General features: G+C 43.9%; 1 protein-coding gene across 1 annotated transcript in view; it reads right to left on the reverse strand.

Moving 5' to 3' along the window:
• ERCC5 (ERCC excision repair 5, endonuclease) overlaps positions 1-12,721 on the reverse strand; it is a 361,049-nt gene that overhangs the window by 67,542 nt on the left and 280,786 nt on the right. The window contains exon 14 of the mRNA XM_069637054.1: positions 1,392-1,592. Coding sequence (XP_069493155.1) covers positions 1,392-1,592 — 201 coding nt within the window. The remainder of the gene's footprint in view (positions 1-1,391; positions 1,593-12,721) is intronic.

The raw sequence follows: 12,721 nt of genomic DNA on the forward strand, positions 1-12,721 counted from the left end.
TTTGACAGGGAGCCAAGTGAGCGGCTCCTCTGTACTTTTTTGCCTTCAAGGCACAGGAGTTTGGGTTAGATGACGTGGTGTTGGAGTTACCAGTATGGGGAGGGGAAAGACAAGATACTGATAGGAACGAAACAGCAAATTCACAGATTTCACAGTTCCTTTTGCTTTTAGACACAGAATGACAGACCTTACCTAACCAGAGAGTCTCCCCGGGCATGGGATCGCTCCCTGCGGAGGGGTGGATGTCTTTAAGCGTGTACTTAGAGTGACAGCAGAATTATGGACAGTGACTAGGGTTGCGATGGATTTATGGCCCTTGACCTCAGTTTTAATTTTGGTGAGGGCTGTTAAGAACTGTTGCAACTCAATTCCATGGGCTGTAACGCAATCACCTCCTCAAAGAACCTACATGTGATAGTTGACATGGAAGTCGCTCCAGTTCTTTTCCTTTTCTCAACTACTGCAGACATTGTTGAAGTACTGACCATATGAAGCAAATGGAGTCCTTGTGTTTCAAATAACAAGACCACTGAAATATTTCTTCTTGAATATTCACAAACAAAAAACACAAAAAAGAGCATTGGCTCTTTATTATTTTCATTCGCTGTGAACGCCTAAACAAATAAAGTACGAGGTTGGCTGCATTGTTACTGAAGTTTTCTAAAAATATGAATTACCTGTTTCATTGCCAGATTTAATAACTATATCTTCTGCATGTCAACTAAATTCAGCATCTTTCCATCAATAATATAATATTCCACATTTTCAGAGAACCTGTACGCGCGAGGTTGTTCTTCCTATGCATGCTGCCTTTTACCAGGACATTCTGCCTCTGGCTGTCTGTGGTTTCTCTAAACACCCAGATTTCAGAAGAATAGATGGCTATTCATTCCCACAATGCCACATGTTTTTTTTTCCATTTTACAGTGACTGATAACGAAGAGACTTCCTAAGGGACACATATGCTTGATGAGAATGAAACACAGAACCAAACTTCTTGCCAAGAGAGTTAGAACCTCGATTAAGTGGAGAACTGAATGAACCATTATTTTAATAAACGGAGATACTTCACACTTAATGAAGAGAAGAAAAATGGTAATGATTTGTATAATAACGTTTTAAAACTACATCGAAGGCTACAGTTCTTACAGCCAGCTGTGGATTTCACACTTGCTGCAGGGGTTGAGTTAAGCCAGTCAGCAAATTCAAGCATTTTAAAATCATTACATTTTTAAATAGTTGACAGAGCGTGCGAAGAGAGAACAACAATATTAGACAGTGGGCTTTCTAGATTAAGATTTTCGTTCAAGTTGAGATTTTCAGTTTAGTGTGCACAAAGCATGCTACATAAAGCAATAGGCAAAGAATATGCAAAGCAACTGAAAGGATACTCCCTAATCTGTTCCAGGTCAGGCCTCCCCCAAGAGAAGGCTCCTTTGCCGTCATCCACAATGGGCTTGAGATAGGCTTCAGCAACTGCCAGGTTTGGGAATGCCTGATGAAGCTCCAGCTCCCTCAGCTTCTTTTTTACTTTGGTATCATTGGGATTGGGTCTCATTTTCTTATTCTTCTGCGCTTCAGCCCACCAGTTCCTGAATGATGTGGAAATATAAGCATGTTTAAAGAAGCATTATTTGTCAATAACAGCTGCAAATCTGAGCGAGAGATACCAAGACCTACATAGTACAATTATGTTGGTTGGGTAAATATTTTCTAGGATGCTTCTTTGTTTGGTCCATAGGAGATACACTGGTTTGATTATCACCATGGTTTTAAAAGTTATTTTCAAATACCTTTAACTGCTAATAAAGGAAACTTACTTAACTGTAATATTAATTGTATTCATTATAATAATACATTGTAAAATATCTCTGCGAATGAGTTGAATCCAATCATATTTGTTTACAAAGAGACATACTGCTATACAAAATAGGGCATTTAAAATACTTACAAGTGTATGTCAGAACCCAGGCAATGGTGCCTTGGAAAGGTGGTGACCAATCCCTATGTGACTACTCCGCTGTAAATCTTGGCAATGGCAATATTCCTCTTGAAGACTGCTGCTCTGGCTGCTTAGATCTGTAGAGTGTGCTCTTCAAATGCTTGTAAGAAATCTAAAGGCTTTTGAGCAGCACAGGGTAATACCAGGGATTGTAGAGTCTGGTAATCCTGTATTGAAAGAGGCCTAATTTACAAAAAGAGGTCTACATTTTCAAATCCCATTGGCCTTTTCTAGATAAAACCGCAGAGCTTTCTTAAATTCATGCATATGCAAAGTCTTCTCTACAGAAGTAGGATGACTGTGAAATAAATTGGTGAGAAATAAGGTCAGAATTTCACTGAAATCTGAGACAACTGTAGCAAAAAAAACAAGGATGTGTCCTACGGCCCGAGGGACACCTTACATTGCTGGAAAACAATTTACGAATCATGAGATGACAACAGCTGTATCTCATTGATCCTAAGAATAGAAATGATATCCCCATAAAGGATTATTTTCAAGATAGAGGTTGCATGGCTCAAATGGCAGCCCGATACATTTGAGAAGGTCAATCTTCAACATGCAGCCTTGCCTTACTTGGAGGCAAGGTAAAGTAAGGATTCTTTCTGAGGCGTTCGACAAAATCTTTTGATCACAGGGACTCTGAAAAGGGATGTTACAGATAGGCATATCCTTAAAGCCAGGTGGAAAGTACTACTCGACAAAGCACAGTCGGCCAGTGGAGGGCATGGATCTATGGTCCAAACCGGGAGATGTTCAACAGCTGGGGAGGATTATGTGCACAACTTGTGTGCTGCACACCTCTTCAATCCTTAAAAGCCCTAAAATGGTGAAGCTGTGGCAAATCGCGGTCTCAGCGCAGTCAGGAGTTGTTAGGCAAATTTTGTATGCAGTACCCTCTCGGACCACTACACACAACTCTGACTACAGGTATAGGAAACCCAACCTTTTGTATAAGCTTGTACTACACAGTTTTGGTAGCGTGTTGAGCAGCCAGGCTTATCTCAAGACGGGTCAATGTGAGCTGTAGTGGAGTGACACAGAGATTCACAGTTACAAGTATTCAAATAAACTCTCAAACTCAAGGTTTCTTGCATAAACAATTTATTTATCAGTCAGTTAGAATAAGCCTTCTTCAGAAGGGAGCAATATAATAGTAACAAAAATACACTTCAATACTGTACACTCTTAGTTTCTAAATAAGTAAATACCCTTTTGGGATGGCCCACAGACACAACCTACACCCACAGGTGACTCCAATAGCTAGGGTGCTGGGGACATTAATGTCTTACTGTTGGCATTTAGAATACACTTGGAATTTTGTAAAAGGCAAAGGTTATTAGAACAACAAGAGACCACACATATTCTTAAGCATGCAAATACTTTTGGATCCCTCAAGAAGAGTCATACAATTAAATATGCTAAGCCAAAGTCAATGGGCAAAGGTCTTGTATAGGATGAAACACTTCTGGTAAGTAAATGGAAAAGTCCTTGCACAAGTTCTTAGAAGTCTTTGATTAAAAGAAGAATCAAATGTAGGGCTACAAGCCGATTAGACTTGTGAGTTGTAGAAGTTAAAAGCACTCTACAGTAAGAGGTAAGTTCTCTCAGACTTTTTACAGTACCTTAGAAATGAAGAAAAGATGTAGCTGATGACTTCTGTTCCTGTGCAGCTCTTCAGATCTCACTGTTCCTGGGCCTCAGTCGTGGGGACAAGAGGGAGGACGTCGGGGGACTCCTGCAATGCACTGGGACGGTCAAAACTCGCAACCGGCAAACTTCAGTGGCTGATCAGTGTTTCAGCTCCTTGCGTCTACCGCAAATAGCAACACAGCGGTTCCTGGCTGTCCCGCACTCTGTTGAGGGGGCTCACGCTCGGTCAGTCCTGCTTCCTGGGAGTCCGGAGGATCTTCCTGAAGCTCTAGGCCAGCTTAAAAGCAACAACCACAATCTGGTGTTCCTCTCCCTGGTTATACGGTTTCCAGCAGCAACTCTGTGGAAATTCAACCAGCTCTGAGATGGATGTCCAGGTGGCTTACTTTGGAATTGATTGGTCCCACCAACTCAAGGGGAGAAGTAGTTGGTGAAGGGGCTTCTCTGTCGATTCGAACTTGGCATTTCGGCATTGCAGCAGGGCTTCACCGGGCATACCAACGGTCCAGGAGTTGCAGCAGGCGTCCTCCTCTTCTTCGGTTCCTTCGTCCAGTGGTCGACTGCCTTCCAAGCCAAAAGACTGGCCTTTTATTCAGTTCTCTCCCATTCATTCCAGCCTAGCTGTCAGTGACCCAGCAGATTGCAAACGAATCGCAGTTAGTGGTTAACCTGTCGAAAAGAATTCTCTCCACTCGTGAGATACAAACCCTTGAGAAAGGACTCAAATTTGTACCAACCTACAGCACTAATAAGTTCCAAACGGAAATTGAATTATTCAAACTTATTCGCAAATTAAAGTTAAAGACATTTTTTGCAGAGAGTACACCACCTGCCAATGCTACGACATCGGAGTACATTGAATTCAAACCTAGCAGTACCTTTTGTCCACCAATACAGGTACCGGCAATAGATATTTTTCAAAAAATGGTACTTAGTGATCTGAAGAAAATGCAATTTCAAGCACCTAAAAGATCTAATCTTAGCAGAGGCGAACTATCACAAATACGCAATCTGTTTAGCAATGACTCTATAGTCATCCGTCCCGCTGGCAAGGGCGGAGCTATGGTGATCCAAGATGCATCACAATATAATTTAGAGTGTTTACGACAACTGTCAGATGCCAACACGTATAAACTACTACCGCAAGACCCTACACCAGAGACCAAAAGAAAGTTAACAGAAATCCTAGACAAGGCAGTTGAAGACCAATGGATTAGTACAAAAACGAGAGCATACCTTTTCACTTCATATCCAGTAATGCCTCATTTGTACACTTTGCTGAAAATCCATAAAAGCATGACCAACCAGTCTGGAAGACCAATAGTGGCAGCCACGAAGAGTCTGTTGCAACCACTTGGAACGTACATAGACTTTTTTCTTCAACCGATCATTCAAACTACAAGCACGTACGTCAAAGACACAACACATTTTCTCCAAATACTAGACACTATTTCCCTTACTTCAGAAGACATTCTATTCACGATTGATGTAGTCAGCCTTTATACCAGTATTCCGCACGACCTGGGACAACAAGCAGTAGAAGCCCTCTTACTTAGAACAACTGAGATTGGAGCCAATAAAGAATTCCTCATCATGCTACTTGATTTTATCTCCAAGAATTCTTTCTTTAAATATGATGGCAAATACTACAACCAAGTATCAGGAACTGCGATGGGAGCTACTATGGCACCCACGTACGCCAATTGCTTCATGCATCAGTTTGAAACACCACATGTATTGTCTAACCCAAGATGGAAAGATCAGCTGAAAACATGGATCAGATACATAGATGATATATTTGGCATATGGACAGGGAGCAACCACGATCTTCAAGAATTTCTCATTTTCCTCAACGGAATCGACCAACACATCCAATTTACAATAGATATAGGCAATCCTAATGTTCATTATCTCGACGTACAAACAGTTATCCAAGCAAACAGAATAACCACTACACTTTACACAAAACCTACAGATCGGAACAACTTATTGCACCGGCTTAGTTTTCATCCTCCCAAGACTCTCCAAAATTTACCTTACGGACAGATGTTAAGGCTCAAAAGAATAGTCAGTGATCCCGAGGATTGTCACTTACAATTGCAGAAGCTACAGGAAAGATTGCAAATAAGAGGGTATCCAGAAACGGATTTGACCACTGCTTGTAATAAGACCGACGCACAAGAACGTCAGCAATTATTAGTGAAAAAACCTGTGAAAGATAGTCCCGAATTGGTTTTTGTAACTAAATATTCAATACAAAGCAAGCGGATCAAAGCGATAATACACAATAGATGGAATATCCTTACAAGTGACGAACGAACTGCAAATCTGTTTCCTACGCCACCCACATTTGCATATCAGAAGAGTAGTAATTTACGGAATCTGTTAGTTAACACCAAAGACAAGACACCCACAACAAGACCTGACAAATTCCCTGGAACACATCCATGTATGAGTTGTGGGAACTGTAACAACATTATTAAAGGCAACACAGTCACACATCCACGAACAGGCAAAAAACATACGTTGAAACAACACGCTACATGTCTTTCAGAGAATGTAATTTATGCAATCAGATGTCCCTGCGGGAAATACTACGTTGGAGAGACCTCACGTAAGATTCGCATCAGAATCAACGAACATAAGTCTAACATCAGAAACAAGAACAGAATGTCAGCTGTTGCTAGGCATTTTAACGATAATGGACATACGGTGAGCCAACTGAGATTTTTGGTACTCGAAGTAATGCCTCCGAAAAGCCAATCTCGTGACATTAAACAATGGCGAGCACAGAAAGAAGCATTTTGGATTGACAGGCTCGACTCGCTATCACCGAACGGGATGAACGAGGAATTCGACCTCAGCTGTTTCCTTTGATGCATGAGCAGTTACACCATGAATTATCATGATTGAGTATGCAATATGCCTCAGAAAGTGTAACAATACTGTGACTGTTCTGAAGATACCATTCCTGGTATAAACCTTAATGTATGCTCTCTACTCACGTTCGTGATGCGTTGTATAACCAGCATTGTATGTAAAGAATCTCACACATACCTTTCATGAACTGTCCTGGTTATCTCCAGTACGTCGCCTTTTGTTTCCGACTTTGTTTCACTTTTACTTTTTTCCTCTATTTTAGGTAATTTTAATGTGTTTCACTTTTACTTTTTTTCCTCTTTTCTAGCTGATTTGAATTTGAGGGTATTCTTAGATTGTAACGCTCACCTGATTCTCGCAGAGGCGCCGGTCTTGACTGGGCGACTACCGTATCTTCAAAGGTGATGTGTAGCACCCGGTTGGCTCTTTGGGCTGGACCTCGGTGCACTGTATGCCTGACTTCAAGAGTAAGATGTCTGCAGATAGAAAATATGGGATTAATGAACTGGGGTTATTGGGGTGTCCCTATCTCTTTCCTTTTTTGCTCTCCTGTAGACCCCCAAAGGTTAACGCTCTCACCTTAGGTAAGTGAATGCCGAGCTCTCCAGCCCTTTGAAGGTGAGAAACAGCTTCCTTAAAGGCTTGGGTGATTGTAGAATGCAGGTAATCTACTGCTGGTGTTTCAAGATCTTGGAGGGGATCCAACTCCGAGGTTCGAGGGTGACTGCCGTACAAAAGAAAAAACGGTGTTTTCCCAGTTCCCGAATGGACAGAGTTATTGTAGGCATATTCGGCTATCCAAAGGATGTCTTTCCAAGTTTTTTCAGTTTGTTGCAGCATGCAGCGTAAATACTGTTCCAGAGTTTGATTGGTCCTCTCGGTTTGTCCGTCGGTCTGAGGGTGGTGACTGGTCGATAGTCTCACATCAATTTGAGCCGACCGACAGCAACTTCGCCAAAAATGAGAAATAAATTGACTACCTCGATCCGAAATTAGAACCGAAGGAAAACCGTGTAGTCGGACGATGTTTTCGAGAAATTCTCGGGCCAGAGTTGCTGCTGTTGGCAAGCCTTTGAGCGGAATGAAATGCGCCATCTTGGAGAATAAGTCCACGATTACTAGAATCGTATTGTATCCGGAGCATGGAGGTAGATCGGTGATGAAGTCCATAGAAAGCGTATGCCAAGGGCGAGGTGGGATGTCAATAGGGCGTAAGAGGCCTGCTGGTCTTTCCTTTTGACTCTTGTTTTGGGCGCATACTCCACAGGACATTATAAAGTCTCTGATATCTTTTTTCCAAGACGGCCACCAGAAGTAGCGCTTGATCTTTTCTGAGGTCTTGGCCATACCGGGATGACCTACCATTAAAGAATCGTGATAACAGGAGATTACTTTTTTCTGTAAATCTGTGCTGGGTAGGTATAATCGTTCTTGGAAATACAATAAGTTGTCCTTTACTGCAAAGTCCTTTCCCTGCAGATGCCAATTCTGTATGTCTGCTGGAGTTACAAGTTGCCTGGCTTTATCCTTAACTTCCTCTATGGATTCTGTGGCGATTACACCCAGAATTCTTTGTTCGGGAATGATTGGTACAGGTTTAGGGTTGATCAAGTGTTCTTCCACTCCCACCCGAGAAAGGGCATCAGCTTTACCGTTCTTTGTACCAGGTCGATAGGTAATTATGAAGTCAAACTCGGCAAAGAATAATGCCCAACGGAGTTGTCTAGAGGATTGGGCTTTTGCGGTTTTCAAATATTGCAGGTTTTGGTGATCCGTAATCACAGTAACGGTGTGTCGGGGCCCCAGCAGATAATGCCGCCAAGCCTTAAAGGCAGACTTGATAGCCAGAAGTTCCTTGTCAGTAATCGTGTAATTGATTTCAGGAGGCGAGAATTTGCGGGACCAAAATGCCACGGGATGCAACTGATTGGTTACCGGGTCCTTTTGTGATAGAACTGCCCCCATGGCAAGGCTTGAAGCAACAGTTTCCACGATGTAGGGGAGTTCGGGGCGAGGGTGTTTTAAGATTGGCGCAGAGATAAATTTAGTCTTCAAATCCTGGAAAGCTTGTTCCGCCTCGGTAGACCATTCAAAACGTTTGTTTTTCTTTAACAAGGCAGTGATGGGCTGGACTATTCGAGAGAATTCGGGGATAAACCTGCGGTAAAAGTTAGCGAAGCCTAACATGCTTTGCACACCTTTTACGGAGGATGGTGATGGCCATTTGAGAACTGCATCGACCTTCTTTGAATCCATACGTACTCCGCCAGGTGATAATATGAATCCCAAGAATTCAACTTCAGTCACGTTGAAAACACATTTTTCCAACTTAGCGAAAAGTTTGTGTTGACGCAATCTTTCGAGGACCATTTTCACGTGTTTCCGATGTTCAGATTCCGATGAAGAATAAACGAGGATGTCGTCAATGTAAACAACAACACACACATCTATGAGCTCTCTGAGGACATCGTTCATAAAATATTGAAAGGCGGCCGGGGCATTGCAAAGTCCGAAGGGCATGACCTGATATTCAAATAGCCCATACTTGGTGCGGAAGGCAGTCTTCCATTCATCGCCCTCTTTTACTCGTACCAACTGGTAAGCTCCTCTAAGATCCAGCTTTGTATATATGCATGCTTTTCTGACTTGGTCCAGGAGTTCAGGGATCAAAGGTAACGGATATCTATTCTTAACGGTGATCTGGTTCAGGGAGCGATAATCGATACAAGTTCTAAGGTCTCCTTCCTTTTTTGGAACGAAGAACAAAGCTGAAGAAGCAGGGGACTTGGAAGGACGAATAAACCCATTCGCCAGGTATTGATCCAGGTATTGTCGAAGGTGAAGGTTCTCAGGCTCGGTGAGGGCATAAATTCTACTACAAGGAGGAGTAGATCCAGGTATAAGGTCTATCTGGCAGTCATAAAACCTATGAGGAGGTAGAGTGTTAGCCTGATCCTTCCGGAAAACATCTTGGTATTCAAGGTATTCGGGAGGTAACTGGGGAGTCTCTGAAGAAATTGCTGCCAGTGCAACACCAGGTGGAGGGTGACAAGTAGAGACACATTCTGGAAACTGGACCGTTCTTGCTCGCCAATCGATCAGAGGATTGTGTTTCTCTAACCAAGGTATTCCTAGAATAATCTGAAACTGAGGGGCCTTGATCACATCGAACACGATCTTCTCATGGTGTCCATCTTGACTTACTAGCGTCACCTCTTGAGTGGTATGCGTTACTGGCCCGGAGGCTATCTCCGTACCATCCACTGTAGTAATGACGTCCTTTACAGCCTTGGGACAAAGAGTTAGATTCATCCTCAAAACCATTTCATGATCCACATAATTGCCGATGGCACCGCTGTCGACGTAAGCTTCAATTGCATGTAATCGATCCGGATTATCAGGGCTAATGAGGACCATAGGTATCACGAAATGCGAGGTCACGGAACTGGTTTTCACGCTCGGCAAGAGGACCTCTATTCTTGTCGGGCGAGGTCGTTTCCCTGCTCAGAGTTTGTAACTTTGGTAACTGCAGCTCCTACTGCCTTCTTGGCAGGTTTCACCGGACAGTCTCGAAGAAAGTGCCCTGAGTTTCCGCAATATAGGCATAATTGCAACTGTTTTCTCCTTTCCCGCTCCTTTTGTGTTAGAGGACCTTTCAGACACCCTATTTGCATGGGTTCCCCGGAGTCTACTCCTTTGGAAGGAGTTGGCGGTTTGGAAAATACTCGAGCATCAAACTTGGAACGGTCGGCCTTCCTGTTCTGCAGTCTATGATCTATTTGAACGACCAAGTCTATATAATCCGAACAGTCTTTTGGGGGATTCACTACTTGGGCTAAAACGTCTTTGAGCTCTCCACATAGACCTCTGTAAAACAGCGTAATCCTTTTGTCCTCAGGCCATTGAGTTTCCACTATTAGTCTATTGAAAGATGCAATATAAGCCAAAAGGTCTTGATTACCCTGTCGCAACGAAAGAAGCTCATTGTCCAAGGCCTGCCCCTGTGAATGTCTTGCGAACAGTTTTTCCATACTAAGCTGAAAGGCTTGAAAATCATGGAGAACCGGATCATCTTGATTAACTAGAGGGATCGACCAGTCTGCCGCATTGCCACTAAGGTACGAAAGTACAAAAGCTACTTTAGCTTGATCAGTTGGAAAGGCTGCTGGCCGGCATAAGAACTGCAACCGGCACTGATTGATAAATACTGCAAACCTCTTTGGGTCACCAGAAAATCGTTCGGGCGGAGCCAGAGGTACATTCCCAGGTAGGTTGATCTGCACTGGATTCATAGAGGATGTTGAAGGAAGATTTGCCCCTGATGCGGGTAACGGGGTTTGTCCGGCTTGTGACTGTAGCAATTGTCTAGCAAGACCGTCTGTTCTCTCCTTGGAAATAATTAGTTCCCTTCTTAGAGCATTCGTTTCCTGACGAGCTGCATGCACTTCTGCCCTTAGTTCCCCAAGTAACCGGGCTAGGTGGTCAGTATCCGAGGTTTCCATAGCGCCTGGGCGAGAGTTTTGTGGTAGGCTTTGCGTTCTGTAACGCTCACCTGATTCTCGCAGAGGCGCCGGTCTTGACTGGGCGACTACCGTATCTTCAAAGGTGATGTGTAGCACCCGGTTGGCTCTTTGGGCTGGACCTCTGTGCACTGTATGCCTGACTTCAAGAGTAAGATGTCTGCAGATAGAAAATATGGGATTAATGAACTGGGGTTATTGGGGTGTCCCTATCTCTTTCCTTTTTTGCTCTCCTGTAGACCCCCAAAGGTTAACGCTCTCACCTTAGGTAAGTGAATGCCGAGCTCTCCATCTGCCTCGGGGCAGGGTGCTGTAACCAGTTTCTTCACTGGATCGGTAGCGCAGGCCTCTTGACTTCAGAGGACTGCTGTCCGTCGTTTACTGCACGAACGGTAAGTTTCGAGTAATTCTATTGTCTTTAAAGTCTTAAGTAATGATGTCTCTTGTTTTGCAGGTTCCGGCGATGGCGGATGACGGGCTGAAGTGAGTTGAAGATGGAGTCCGTGTGATGAATAGAAGCGCCTGGAAGCACATAAGTAAGCGCTTGTTGCCTGCTTCACGATGCGCTCTAACTGTCTTTTATTTTGCAGGTACGAGTTCGGAGCGGCTGCAGGGTGCCGGAATACCCACTGGGGTTGATGTGGAAAGGAGTAATGGCACGTGAGTATTAAAGTTCCCCAATGTCTTTAAACGCACCTTGTTTTGTCTTTCAGATGCAGGGTGCAGCGCCGAAGGCCTCCGGAGCGTGCGAAGAGTTGGTAAGCTTTTGTCTTTCAGATGCCGGAATGCAGTGTGAAGACCTCCGGAGCGCACGAAGAGTAGGTAAGCCTTTGTCTTTCAGATGCCGGAATGCTAACCTGTTCTTTCTTGTCTTTATAGGTGTTGCTGAAGACTGGATTCAGGATGGTAAGCCTTTTTCCTTAGGCCCAGGATCCGATGCAGAAGACACGATGAGCGCTCTGCTGCAGAGGATGCAGAATAACGCAAAGCAAGATTCATCCACCGGGTGTGGTTTAAATAGCCTCCTGTAGTGCTTAGGTGTCTCCTTCCACAGCCACGCCTAGGTAAGAAAAGAGTTCCTGCTTTCCAGAAGAGTTCCAGTGTTCTGAATCCAGGGAGTGGCTCCTGCCCCACCCAACAGGAAAAGTAGTTCCAAACAGAAGAGGATCAGAGGCTCAGCTGGCAGGCAAGTAAGCAGCATGGTCTGCTGCAGGTAAGTCCACCCAAGCATTATGAGCCCGGCGCTTCCAGCGCTGGGACTGGGCATATTTATGAGCCTGGTGCCACTGGCGCAAGGACTGGGTCCAAAAGGTCCCAATTGGGACTGGTTGGCCCTCGGAACCTGGGTTATGGATCTGCTTCCAAGGGAGTTGGGAAAACCCTGACCTTTTGGAAGCAGAGATCATGACATAGATTTAACACCTTGAACTTTTCTCGTTCACGGTTCGCTGCTCCTCATTTTCACCTCTTCTTGAGGTTATCATTGAGTTGGAGCGCATGACACAGCTTGTCCATCACCGGCCCCCCCGCCCCCTATCCGGCTTTCGGACTCTATCTTTTTAAGAGCACTTTATTTTTACTAATTCTCAATATGTTGCTATCCTTCACCATTAAATATTGTTTACTATATTATATGAGTAAACTGAGCAGCACTTTATTTCGAGCT

The sequence above is a fragment of the Ambystoma mexicanum genome, chromosome 7p, assembly GCF_040938575.1.
Source record: "Ambystoma mexicanum isolate Mex_15411 chromosome 7p, UKY_AmexF1_1, whole genome shotgun sequence".
In the NCBI taxonomy this organism is placed as follows: Eukaryota; Metazoa; Chordata; class Amphibia; order Caudata; family Ambystomatidae; genus Ambystoma; species Ambystoma mexicanum.